At 45.6% G+C, this 14385-nt stretch overlaps 1 protein-coding gene across 4 annotated transcripts in view; it reads right to left on the bottom strand.

Annotated features, from left to right (window-relative positions):
* The window catches only part of LOC146809607 (BAR/IMD domain-containing adapter protein 2-like), a 331432-nt gene that overhangs the window by 240173 nt on the left and 76874 nt on the right, over positions 1-14385 (bottom strand). For 3 of the 4 annotated variants that reach the window (XR_014966465.1, XM_085616451.1, XM_085616452.1), the window contains exon 2: positions 7401-7476. Coding sequence is in view for 2 of the 4 variants with exons in the window: in XM_085616451.1 (XP_085472577.1) it covers positions 7401-7476 (76 nt within the window). In the remaining 2 variants the exon portion in view is untranslated. Of the gene's footprint in view, positions 1-213; positions 330-7400; positions 7477-14385 lie in introns of those variants that run through there. The other variant, XM_085616453.1, reaches the window with a different exon arrangement.

Below are 14385 nucleotides of genomic sequence, written 5' to 3'. Positions count from 1 at the left end.
TATCATGTTTTTTTTTTTGTTGTTGCAAATATTTATAGCGCAAACTCGACCCGAAGGTATTCGAGCGCTTTACATAGCACCGTCCGTATTTACATTACACATTAAGGCACGGGGAAATTAAGTGATTTGCCCAGAATCACAGGACGTGGTGGACACAACCTCGAGGCTCGAATTCTGGTTTCCAAGAGGATTAGTAAAGTTTTAACTTCTTACCTTTACTCGTTAATCGTGGTGAGCCGGCCGGCAGGGACACACACTGGCTGCACTGCCTTTGCTCAGTGAATAACTGATTTTACGATTAAGCGGCCGCCGCGGCCTGGTGCTGCTTGCTACCATACGGTACTCCACTGTTCTACTGCCTGATCGATGCCTGCACAGGCGTCCCTTCTCTCAATGTAGACGTCAGTCGGAGGTCGCCTGTTTTGAACAACGGTGATGACTCGTGGTGGGCAGTGTGAGCTGCGGTGGTTATGCTGGGGGCGGGCGTGGCCATGTGAAAAAAATATGCGCGCTCTGCGCGCACAGCCACTCCCCCACATCAGAACCAAAATCCAGCCCGGCGCCCGCCCAAATAAATCAGTGTCACTGCAAGTGGCAACACTGCAACGGTCAACACTGCACTGTGATTGAACGAAGTGCTGCAGCGCGCGGCCGCCACGATCAACATATATAATTTATTAATTGGACTTGGGCTCAGCCTCAGGGCAGGCGAGGTGATTAAGAAGTGTCTCACACACCCGCAACGGCGCAACCAGACACTGTTAACCGCGCCGTGGCTCACAGTGAACACGCTGAGTCTGCATGCACCGAATACAGCCTTACGGTAAATTTTAAAAAACAGCAATGTGTGACGTGTGCAGCAGATGCATAGACCCGGCCCTGATAATTAAGTGCCGGTGCTAAGCACCGGAAAGCACCGGCACAAATTAAGCACTGGGAGGAAGTGAGCGGATCTCGTTTAAACATTTATTTTGAGGCTAAATATCCTTCCCAGTCCGGATGGTGTTATTGTCGGGGCAAGTGGTAACCTTCAGATGAGAAGCAAATGTAATCTTCTGTTCTTTATTAGGGTGGGGATGATGGTCTTGGTAAGGGCACATTTAGGGTGAGGGTTTGTGCTCATTTCAGTGGTGAGGTTAGGGTTTATGATCTTGTCAGGGGCAGGTTTAGAGTAGGGGTAAGGTTAATATTAGCGTATGTGATCTTAATCCTGGCATGCCTACTCTTCTTGTTATTATCAGTGTGAGGGTTCCTCTGTACGTCCTGTTCCTCTTATGGGCAGGGCTACAATTGGTAACTTTTTTAAGTTACATATTCTTATTCAGACCATACTTTGTATGCTTGGGAGGGGTTCAAACTGTGTTAGGGTTAATGATATTATTGGGCACTTGGTATGGTTGTTCTTGTTTGACACGCAGTTGTCATTAGGAATCTTGTTATGCCCTAATTGTCGTGTATGTTCTGGTTGAAGATACACTGAGAATTAATATTTCAGTTTTTTAGTGGCCTGTTTTTTGGGACGTGGTTAGTGTTCCTGTTTAAGGAAAGTTTATAGTTGGAGTTCTTGTTAGCAGCATTCTTAGCAGTAATGGTCTTTGGGACTCTTCTTAGGGTCAGTGTTAGAGTTTATGTTCTTGCAAAGATGAGGATAAGAAATGATGTCCCGTTTAGTATGACACCAAGATTAGGGTTAGTGTTTGTTTTATGGTAAGGAGAGCATTGAGGTTATGTTCATGGCTGCAATGCTAGTCTTCATAGCTGCTAGTGGTGTGGCTGGTGCAAGGGTTTTTTCTGCCTTAGGTCAGAGGTGTGCGAGCGCCACAGGGAGTTGCCAATAGGGTAGCTCGTCCCTTGAAAGGTGTTGAGCTTTATGCCCTTTTAGAGTTAAGTGCTTTTGTCTGGAGCACTTTTAGGATACTGGTGAAGGTTGCAATCAGCTGACATTTTGATCGGAAACTACTTTCAGGTGCGTTCATGATACCAACACAGGAAGATGCCTAGAGTTCTTTGGAGTCCTCAGCTGAGAGATAGCTGGGTTCAGCAAGAGTCTTTCCGTGTCTGCTGCACAAGAACACTGAGGACATATTAAGGTATGAGAAATTGATCACAACATGATCACGGCATGATCACAACAGTCAGAACTTTATCTATTTCTGTTTTTTCTCACTCTTTCACTTGCTCTCTTTCTCTCCCCTGTCTCGTCCCCTAACTCAACCTCTTTCCCTCCTTCTGTCTACCTTTGCCTCACCAGTCACCAACTATCTGCCCTTCTCTGTGCCTCACTGCTCTAAATGCCTCTCTCTGGCTACCTCTGACCGCCATTTCTACTGCTCTTTCATTCTCTTCTCTTTCTCACATATCTCTCTATCTCATGCCTCTCTCCTTACTGCACCTCACATCTTCTACCACACCTCTCACCGTACCTCTCTCTACTTATATTTACGTCACTATGAATTTACTCGTTCTTTACCTGTGCCCTCTCTCTCTATCCCATCTCTGTTACTTGGGGTGTACTACTGATTATCGCCCCCGGAATATCATACTACAACAATATTGTGGACAGAATATTGAGGGACAAAATATTGAAAATGAAGTGCATATAGGGAAGTATAGCTTGCTATTGCCAACTATACATCTACATACCTTGAATAAATATATATTTCCAAGGTACATATGTGTGCAGTTACGTATAGAAAATCTATACTTACCTGCACCTTAAACATTTCGCAATCTGCTGCCAAATGTAAACGGGGAACGGGGAACTGTGTTTTTCACTTACCTGCTGCTAAAAGTATTTTCCTACTGGCACTCGCATTTCTTGGTCAGCGCCATCTTGGTCAGCGCGCTAGTTGCTCTTTTGCTCAGCACACGCCTCCCTATTTAGGAAGGGTGATGCAAGTGCGCAGCGCGCGCAGCGGGCCCGTCGATGGCGTGCCAGAGGCAAGCCCGTCTGCGCCCGTCCACGCTTCGACCGCGCTCAGCGCCAGCCATGCTGCCAGTTTTATTCCAGGACATGCCAGACTATGCTACTCAAGGGAACAACTTATCCATATAGGTGAGAGGGACACCAGGGGGACACAAGTAGTTATGGCTAATAATGGTAACACTATTATAGTCGACCAGACCCCGGGCAGACTGAAAAGTGGCCTGATCAACAGCAGGTCTTTAGTTAAACACTATCAAGAGGTGTCAACTGTGCTAGAGTGCCTTGACTTAGACGCTCTGTTTTTAACTGAAACCTGAACCAGCGCCGACTCTGTCGTAGAGCTAGGATTTGCATGCCCAGAAGGCTACAAAATCTTTCACAAACCGAGGCCGCTGGGGAGAGGTGGGGGGGTTGAGGTGATCTTTAAAGAAAAGTAGGATTTTACCCCGTTACACATTGATGATGCAGAGGGCATTGAACTACTAGGTTTCTCATTGCAAGAGGCAAGAGGTAAAGTGGTGACAGGAATAGTATGCTACAGGCCCCTGGGTCAAAACACCCAATATCAAGCTTTAATTGACACCCTTGTTAACATGACTTTAACACACTCAAGGAAGATTATACTGGGCAATTTCAATCTCTGGGACAACGGGAACCTTGGACCCCCACTCAGAGATCTGAGGCAAGCCTGTGAGAGCCTCAATTTATACCAATTGGTACATCAGTTGACTCATCAAGGAGGGCACACTCTGGACCTTTTGTTTGCCAACCAGAGTGAGACAGAGGTAATTGAAGTATTACCCCAATGCTGGACCCATCATTTTTAAATTCATTTTAGGATAACATTGCCCAGTTTAGTCAATAATGCAAATCAGTCAGTAACTTTCCGTAAGGGAAGAGAATGGGCTAAGCTAGTAAAAAATAGACAATACCCGGCATTCCCAGAACAGAATTTATTTGCATCCAGTAAATTAGTGGAAGAAAACTATCAAATCTACTGTGATCATATAAACTGTACCCTAGATCAGATTGCTCCAGTAAAAAGACTGAAGAACAGAATTAAACCCTCTGCCCCTTGGTATAGTGAAGAGCTTAAACTGATGCGGAAAAAACGCAAACAGGCCGAAAGGAAATGGAAAAGGTCGTATGGGGAATTAGACAAAAAGGAACTGAAATCGGTGCAGGCCTCATATAAGGAAGCTATTCTAGGTCCAAAGCAGAGTACTATGCCAAAACCATCTTGCAGCTACCTAATAGTACAAAAATGCTCTTTAATATTATAAAGGACTTATCCAATCCAGAATGTATGGGCAATAAGGTGGACGTGACACAAAAACTCTGCGATGACATCGCTGTCTACTTTTATGAAAAGATTAATAAGATTGTTGGGGGTCTAAACTCCAACAACAATAGCAGCTTGGAGGAGGAAAAGTAACCACCTACGATATTAGCAGAAGAGCAACAGGCAGAGGCATTCAATAGCCGTCAGCCGTCAGCCGCCTGCTCTAGAGTGCTTTCAAACTCTCACTGAGGATATATTTAATAACCTTGTTCAAAGTGTATCTTCTGGCTCCCCTTTGGATCCTCTTCCACATGGGATATGGAAAGAGTTTCAGCTAGAACTATTCCCCTGGCTGCGGCAGATTTGCTGCCAATCACTAGAAAAGGGAACTGTTCCAGAAGTCTGGAAGCAGGCAGTGGTGACTCCGCTGCTCAAGAAACCGTCTCTTGTTCCTAAAAGTCCAACGAGTTTCAGACCATTCTCTCTCCTGCCGTACCCAGTAAAAATTCTGGAGCGGGCAGTTAGTAAATCCCTGTGCTTATATTTAGAAGAAAACCATTTGCTAGACAAGGATCAATTCGGTTTTCGACCAGGGCATGGAACTGAAACAACCCTAGTGACGGTACTTGACGACCTGAGAATTCGAGTCGACAATGGTAATCCATCTGTATTACTGCTACTGGATATGTCCGCCGCATTTGATCAGTGAATCACAGTATACTGCTGAAAAGAATCGAGAACATCGGAGTGAAAGGACGGGCACTGAACTGGCTGCAATTATGTCTGACGTGTAGGCAACAGGTGGTAACTATCTCACCGTTTACATCTCCAAAGACCCCTGTGCGACACGGGGTGCCACAGAGCTCAGCAACAAAGCCCAATCCCATTCAATATCTATCTGCGCCCTCTGATCCCAATCATTAAGTCCTTTGGCATTGATCTAGTCAACTATGCAGACGACACACAGCTGGTGTTCTCTCTGGAAGAAAATCAAGCAGTATCCCTAGATAAATTCCGGGAGTGCATGTACAACACCTCCAATTGGCTCAGGAAAAACTCCCTACAATTTAATGGAGATAAAACGGAGATAGTATACTGTTCCACGGCCAAAATGGCATGGCCTTTGCCGTCCGAGTTTAGACTTACCGCTATGGATAAACTACTGATTTCAGCTAGAACAGTATAAAACCTGGGGGTTTTAATGGATGATAACCTTCAAATGGAGTCACAAGTCAACAAAACAGTTGGTATCTGTTTCTCCATGATAAGAGCATTACGCCAGATTCTCCCACTACTACCCAGTGTTACTAGATCCCTAGTAGTGAGGAGTATAATATTAAGTAGGCTGGACTACTGTAACTCTTTGTACTTGGGAGCACCACAATCAGTGCTACTGAAGCTGCAGAGGATCCAGTCTAAAGCAGCCAAATTGGCGCTAGACAGACAGCGCAGGTCCTCAACGATTTTAGCTTTAAAGGACCTTCAATGGTGATCCATTAATGAGAGAATCCAATTCAAATCCCTCTTTATTGTGTTTAGAGCAGTACACGGTTTGGGTCCAATGTCCATGCAGGAGAAATTTACCTGGTACACTCCTGGGAGAAATCTTCGTTCTTCTAGCACGAATCTGGTAATCACCACTAGATTTAGGAAGACCAGGACGACTGCTATAATTTGTGACCAACACTGTTCCTTGCGGGAAGGAAATGTACGCTTGTATGCCACTGTCTTTTGTTATTTGTTTAATAAAAAGATTTCATAAATAAAAAAATAAAAAAGAAGACCAGGACGGGTGGTAAAGCATTCGGTGTAGTAGCCTCACGACTTTGGAATGATCTTCCCCTGAATATCAGACAAATTAAATCTCTGCTCCCGTTTAGGAAAAGCTTAAAGACTTGGCTCTTCCCTAGTAAAACAAGCTCCTCTAAACCGGCAAATAGGTTATCTTTTTTGCTCAGGGACAACTTGGTAAGTCGCAGCACCAGGATACCCGTAGGGTGATAGTTTTTTTGCGCTATATAAGTTTACGTTACAATTATAATTACAATTACCTGTCAATATTTGGCTTTCGATATTTTATCCGCAACATTCTGTGCCATCAATATTCTGTTTTCAGTATTCAGGGCGCACACCGTGTATATCACCTCAGTCGAAACACCTCTTTCTGTCCCCCCACTGTCTGTCTCACATGAATTACCTTATATTCTACCACTCTCATTTCTAACCTCTACAACTTTATACTTCTGTACCACATCTCTCTTTTTCAACTCTCTGTACATCCCAGCTATTTATCCATCTCTCTTTCTCTCTCTCTCTCTATCTATCTCTCTCTCTCTCCTCTCTTTCCACCTCATTTCTCCGTCTGTCTTAACTCTCTTAACCTCGAAGCCCTTTCGCACTGGCTAACCTCTCACTTTACCTCACTATACTTTCGCTACCTTATTTATCCACTTCCACTTTTTTGCCTCCTTCCTATCTACCTCACCTCTCTCACGACCTAACTCTGCAGCGTATTCTCTTATTCTCATTACCCGCTCTCTCACCGGTCCAGAGCCAGAGGTCTAGCCAAACTAATGTACAAATAGGAAAATCAGAGGAGGTACAAGGCAGAGAAAACGGAATGGTGAAAATCCTTGGAGCAGTTGTTTAATTTTCTCTGCTTCAGTGTGGATGCTAATACTGATTGGTGATTTGTTTGTGATCACACATATCCAACAGTTAAAGCTACAATTTCAAGCGCTATGGGCATATACCTTATTTTAATATTGTACACAAGTCCACTAAAAATCCACAAAGTCAACCTTCCCATGTTTTTCTGACCCTGTGAGTAACAAGCCGGTTAGAAACTAAATTCTACATAAAGTATTGATACAAGGCAAAGAAAATCTTGATCGTTGCCCAAAAAGAATAGGCTTTATCAATGCTTGTTGAAGCTCCATTCGGTACTGTTGGCTGTTGAACGCATGGCAGCTTGAGCTTTGGTTATTTTTGTTTTCACCCTATTTCAGAAAGATTAACATATGGTTCAGTTTTGTTTGGCATCCTGAGGGTCTGAGTTAGCTGAAAATGGGTTATAAATGTCAAGTTGTTATGAACAGGAACCCCAAAATTTGTCTTGCCCTTGGTCCCTACTCCTTAAGATGGCACAGGACTCACATCATTTGCTAAGAGAAACAAGCATAGATTGATTACCTGAGAGGGCTTTCTGGTAGTGCTTCCCCATGGTCACAAAATTCCGCAGGCTTGGGTTGAACTGGTCTAGGATGACCTGTAGCAGGGACAGAGGGTGTGAGGAGGGTGGATAAAAAGGAATAGGATGGATTAATTTTAAGACCAATGGTTTAGGAGGTTAGTCAAATGTGGAAATTCGTGGTATGCACATTAACAGTTCAGTTCAACCAAAGTAAATATTCACTCCGACAGCTTATGGATTCGCTGTTCCTCAAGAAAGAATACACCATCCTTCATCTATGACCTCCTGCACATGAGTGGTCACAGTACCATATATGATGAGTTTTCAAGGCAAAAATACTCAGCTGGAAGACCCCTTCGAGCCCTCTTCTCTCCTATCGGAGGTGTGGCCAAGTGGATTGCTTGTTCTACTGGGAACAACGCGATCTAAAGTCTGATTGCCCCTTTACCATTCGAGCTAATTGTTTGATATTGAGCTGTCTACTTTTATCTCACATATATGACCAGCTAAACATTTCGAGTTCAAAAAAGGAACAACTCATATCCAAAATTAAGCGCTATACTTAGACTGGAGATTGATATATAACAGTGCCCACTGTCAAGCACACATGTAATCAGTGGATGTTGGAAAACGAGGCAGCATCTGTGAGGCCTGTACAAATAACATGACTACCTTTTTCCTTCTCTGGGAACCAAACACCCAATTGTAGCACCTGACTCTCAGAGGGTATCGTTGCAGAGCAGTCTGAGGCTTACTCAAGGGAGGTGGTGTGGGCTAGTAATCGTCATTTGCAGGTGCACAAAAATAACACTCAATAATTGATTGTCCAGACTGTACTTTGCTTTATAAAGTACATTCATTAAACACACACACTACTCAATACTATGCACCAATTTACAAATATACATAAGCTGTTGGAATTACTTTGTGACATTGCATAACATCTCCACCCCTCCCGCAAAGGGGGGGTGGGGTCTAGTATCACCACTCCCATGTATGCACATCAACTTGCCCCCAATGCAGATAGTTGAACATAACCTGGAGCGAGGGCCCTGCGCACTGGCACCATCCCAGTGGCGACCCACCCCATGACCTCAACAAACATTAAAAAGGGGTAAACATGCCTTGGTGACACATGACCCTGACTGAGCATCTCCTACTGAACATAAAGTATGCACCTCTATATCTTAAGGGCTCGCAGTCTGGGGACTTCACCTAAGCGCAGCAGCAAGAATCCATGTTTACGCACACTCTAGAATTACAGTACTCATCACCTTGGTTGATCATTTGAATGCATTGCAATTACAACCCCTAAAAGCATCACAGATGAAATCACAGGATTGAGCATATACAGCCAGACACCTTAGCAGGACTGTCTGCCAACATAGCCCCACTTGGCTTATGACATCTCCTTACACGTGACAGTCCCTTCAAAAGAAGTACTCCTGGCAACTACACTTCTCCTGCAGTGCGCCTCTTCACTTTAAAAGGAATCACAGGTAAAAGCATGGGATTACGTAAATACACACAAAAGGGGCCGCTCCTATTAGAATGACCCGGAGATAACTGAGTAGTGTTAAGTGACTGTGAGTGTGGACATCTCACTAAAAGTTACGGACTGGCCTCACACACCACCTGGTGTCATGCTTCATCATCGGCCAGTCCTCGCCCTCTAAAAACTTGGTTTGATAGAGGGCGGGCATGCACCTGACGACAGGGATGCACTTCTAACTAAGTGGGGCCCAAAGTGAATAAGTGAGATTAAAAGCCATTATAGTAACCTCATTCTCTATTTAATGATTTAGGAGACTATATGGTTTATAAAAACAAATGTGCGGCGCAATTGGGAAAAATTATTATCCCCTCGCCGTATAATCATTGGTCTGGAAATGGGTCGACATGTTTCTGCCTAACGTCAACAGAGGTACTCGGCATGCGTCAGGACCTTAGTTTTATACCAAGAAACGGGCTCCACTCTTACCAAAATTATGGTTAAATGGAATCAGCTGTGGAGGGACCGTGGTCACTCTCTGCTGTATATAAATGGGTCAGAAAAGTACCCTACAGCCTAAACTCCATATACTCCATGGGAGGGGGAGTAAAGGAGAACCCCTGTAGTCAAACTTTCATCAAGGTGCGTTCTCCACAGGATCACCTACTGTATACTGCACTCCTTGAGCCCCCCTGCACCCCTTTTCACACATGAGGGTGACCCCCTCCTCTGGGGGCCACCAGGCACCAAAATGGCAGATTTCTTCGTGCTGGGGGGGGGGGGGGAAAGACTGCGCTCCTACAGCAGCTCCCCCAGCACCTTTTCACAAGTGAGGGTGACCCCCCTCCTCTGGGGGCCACAAAACACCAAAACGGCAGATTACCAAATGCCTGGCGAGGCATTATGGGGCGCTTCATGCTCCTCTTTACCAGCCCCAGCCACTGGGAACACTCTCCTCCGCCCTCAGGGCCTCTGATTCAGCAGGGTGCTGTCTTCACTGGCTCCCTGCGCCAGCCTTTCACCTGGCTCTCCTCCGTGGCCTCTCTTCTCCCTGCGCAGAGGCCACTGCTCCTGCGCACCGGTCCTGGGCTCTTCTTCTGGTGCTGTTAGGGTCCTGGGGGCAGTCAGGGGGGTCTCTCCTTCCAACTGCCCATTGCGCCAGGCTCCAGCACCTTCAGCCTCAGCAGACCACACCCCAGAGCACTTCTCTTCCTGTGCAAGCAATTTTTAAAAGTTGAGTAGGGGGCTGGCAGGAAGTCTCTGTTGGTCCTATCAAACAGCGACACATCACGTCCCTGCCCCTGCTCCCTCCTTCTTGTCCAGCCTCTGGGCTTTTTCAATATGGCGTAGTCCAGGGTTTCTGGCCACATGCCTCTGAAGCCTCTTCCCCCACGCTGCCTTCCCTCCTTGGTGCAGCCTGGTGCTTGACACCCAGTGACAGCGATTGATGGATTGGCCTGTAGCCCCACCCATCTTCTCTTCATGGAGAGGAGGCCCTAGCTTGTGGAAGAAAGGTTATCAATCCATCCAGCTGAGGTCAGCCTTCAGCCTGGGTCTGGTCATGGCTGGCTCAGAGAAATATGACAGTTCTGGATGACCCAAAAGCAGTACAAATATGACTTTGGACTCTGCAGAATACTTATTTTCACATTCGCTACATTGGACTTAAGTACGTGTCTGGAATCTGTAGGCCTAACGGAAGTTAATCTAGCCATGGGCCCCACATCCCCATAGGGGAATAATTAAGTGAAAACACAGTAAAACACACTGACTTTCCCTGGCATGTTTCTTTTCGGTGTATAAAGCCTATTCCATGTCACCACCGAATACTGCATAAGTCCTGCCACACCATTCACTTTGCAGCTGCTCCTGGACTGCGCACGCTAGGAATCTCCCCTGCGCAGCCCGTACACGTGTGCACACGCATGTACACATGTGTCTGCATGTAACCAGCCCGGTGTCCCTTACTCCAGCTGCTGCGCAGTGGCCTGGTCAAGCCAGGGGAACACCAGTAAAATCCCCATGCAGTCTCTTACATCCTGAGTTCACTGTGGGTGAGTCCCAACTTATGAGGCTCCCCCACAGTAAAAGCTCAACAATTAGGTGCTCAAAAAGTGAAAAATCCGGGCGGCCCATAGTGTCAGAACCACCTTCCAACAGTGGAAAAGAGGGTAAGCTAGCTTACTATCCTGTACCAACTGATGTGAACCTAGTATGTAATCGATTCTGCCATGTTAGTTTAGAACATGTGAAATTTTCATCCTGACGTGTCACATATCAGTGCCCCATTGTGGTTAGTCACTGTTTTTCTTTAAGGCTCCAAAACCACCTATTCTCATCCTAGTCCTTCATTCCCACCCTTAGGGGAGAGGATGCAGCCTTACGGCTAGAGCGGTGAACCTCGAAGCTGGGGAACCGGGTTCGATTCTCAGCAACGACGCTCAACATCCTGTGATTCTTGGTAAATCACCTAACTTCCCTGTGCCTAACAAAAATGCATGTGTCCTTCTGTAATGAAACTGGTGCTAGTGTAAAGCGCTTTGATGCCCGATGTCTCGGGTCTAGTTTGCGCTATATAAAACTCTAAAACAAGCATTGGCATAGCCAATAGGTCTCCCATCGGGACCTTATATGTGTTTAGCCATGCAACACTTGATGTTGTTGCACCAAGGATATTGTGCTGGATAACTAAACACTTATAAGGTCCCAAAGTTATTTAAAACGCAGAAGAGGAAGTCCCTTTGTAAAGGTTGCCAGTTTACCTTTCTGTTACTTATTGATGTATTTAAGTGTCAAACTGGTACAAATGAGGTAAAACATTTGCTCAGATAGTGTTAACGTGTGTAAAACTGAGACCAAAATGAGGAAATACTATCAAAATGTGCAGCATTATGCCACATAACTTGACTTTTCTAGCCACACAATTTAGACAGCACGATCGCATAATTTCATCCTCCCACGCCGCATAATTCCAGCAGGCAGCCCTGGTGCAGGGCTGCAGCATTACCAGTGGCAAGCAAGACTCAACCTGTTTTCCAACGGCATAGCTGCAAGTGGCCTCAGGCCATGTGTAACATCTTCAGACAGACGTGGCTTTTTTTTTTGCTGACCACAACTGCATTCTAGGACTTGTAGTTGCACTTTTAAAGCAGTGAAAGGAGCTTCTCTCCTTTAGATCCATGCCTGCGATGATTAGTAGGGCCGGGAGAAGTCAGTCTCATCCCAAGTCACAAGCTGCCGCATCATTTAGGGTTCAGGCCAGTGCCACTTGAAATATGGGATTTTGTGGCTCTGGCGTTTTCGGCATACTTGTGAATTTGCTACATGATCCATCATCTGCTGCGTGATTACAGATTTTAATAAAAAGTAATTTCAAGCTCAAACAGGTCTAAAGTTATTTAAAACGCGGAAGAGGAAGTCCCTTTGCAAAGGTTGCCTGTTTACCTTTCTGTTACTTATTGATGTATTTAAGTGTCAAACTGGTAGAAATGTGGTAAAACATTTGCTCAGATAGTGTTAACGTGTGTAAAACTGAGATCAAACTGAGAAAATACTATCAAAATGTGCCGCATTATGCCACATAACTTTCATTTTCTAGCCACACAATTTAGACAGCACGACCGCATAATTTAGTCCTCCCACGCCTCACAATTCCAGCAGGCAGCCCTGGTGCAGGGCTGCAGCATTACCAGTGGCAAGCAAGACTCAACCTGTTTTCCAACGGCATAGCTGCAAGTGGCCTCAGGCCATGTGTAACATCTTCATCCAGGCTTGGCTTTTTTTTTTGCTCACCGCAACTGCATTCTAGGACTTGTAGTTGCACTTTTAAAGCAGTGAGTATTGCTTGAAAACTCGGCACACTACCTGCTGCTGGCTCAACAGCTGGTAAAGGCTGGAGGCGTCACATACGGCATTGGGGTAACTTGACAGCTATGCAATTGGCTCTGCCCCAGCCCTCCTCGCTTGTATTGTGATGCATCAGACCCGAATTTATGTGAAACGGTACATAAATAGTAAATAATGATAATGTTTGCAGTGCTCCTCAGTGCTGGCCAAATACAATTTCTTTCGCAGAGGGTGTCCAGGGGGCTATTTCCCGCCGACGCCCGCCTGTAACCTACCCATAACCCTGCAGACTGCGGGAATTCATGGAGAAATGGGAGCCCCGAGACCACTGTACTGGAGGGCGGGAGGGGCGAAGGATGAGAGAGAGGGGGAAACTGCGAGGAAACTGAATCTGCCGGAATCGGATTTGTCATATTATTTCCACATGAAAAGAGCTGAGATAATGCCAGCTTTGTTCTTGTGGACACGTATGTGTGGGGATGTATACATGAAAACAACGAGACATGCAATACAAAAAAGCCGAGGGGGGAGGAGGAGAAAGAGAATGGCGACTGGAGAAGAAGAAGATGGCAGAATGTGATAAAGGCAGAATTCCTCGGAGCAGAGAGAAAGTAGAGAAGGAGGAGGGGGAAGATGGGGTAGGCAGCAGGGGAAGAGATCGGAGTGTGGGCGCGCGCAAGAGAGCGAGCACCAGGCCATATGTTTTGAATTATCGCACCCATGTCTGGGCACGATAATTCAAAACATATGGCGCCCGTGCGGGTAACTGCAAGCAATAGGCCACACTGGTGCGTGTGTGGCCTATTGCTTGCGGTTACCCGCATGTGTGAGCTTTTGAAAGCCCCTTACAATAAGTCTCGCAGAGCAGCGCATGCACACTGCTAGGTGAGACCTGAAAAAGAACAAGCATTTGCAATGCAATAGGTCTCGCATCATAAAAGTGTGAGCAGTTGGCATTGCTAATAATAATGCCACACTAGCTATTAGCATTCTAAATGTTAATGGCATTTATTTATGTGTTTGTTTTATAAAATAGATTAAAAAGGCATTGTCATGAACAATGCCAATAGCTTAAACTTTTGCAAATGCGAGACCTATTGCATTGCAAATGCTTGTTTCAGTACTGCAGGCTTTTTACAAGTTTTAGTCACTACTCAAAATGAAATCCATTTTTATCAGCGTTGCCAGTGCTCCTTTATCTTTAATGCCATAAATGAAACACAATCTTCTAAGCAGATTGCTAAATAGTATCTCCAGCCCCGATCACAGTGTCTCACTTCATGCTGGACAGTGGGCACCCTGTTTTCATGCAGCGCCAAGACAGGGTGAACTAATGCACAGACTGAGGTTTGTCAGACTCCGAGGTTCAAAGCATTCCTTGCAACAGTCCGCTGTGTCAAGGTATTGCCATGTGTACAGCACACACTCTGCAACAGCAAGTGGTTTCAAAGTTGGGGGTGACTTCCCACACTTTCCCGAGGTGTTCATCGTGTTTGGTAACATTGTATTTATGCTCACAGCCCAAAAAATTGGGTGCGTGTGTGTTTGGGCGTGCGTGTGTTTGGGCACGTGTGTGGTTGGGCGCGTGTGTGGTTGAGTGCGTGTGTGGTAGAGTGTGTGTGTGTGGTTGAGTGTGTGTGTGGTTG

The sequence above is a fragment of the Triturus cristatus genome, chromosome 7 (assembly GCF_964204655.1).
Source record: "Triturus cristatus chromosome 7, aTriCri1.1, whole genome shotgun sequence".
In the NCBI taxonomy this organism is placed as follows: Eukaryota; Metazoa; Chordata; class Amphibia; order Caudata; family Salamandridae; genus Triturus; species Triturus cristatus.
The sequence above is the reverse complement of the archived record's forward strand: the minus strand, read 5'-3'. Positions and strand labels throughout refer to the sequence as shown.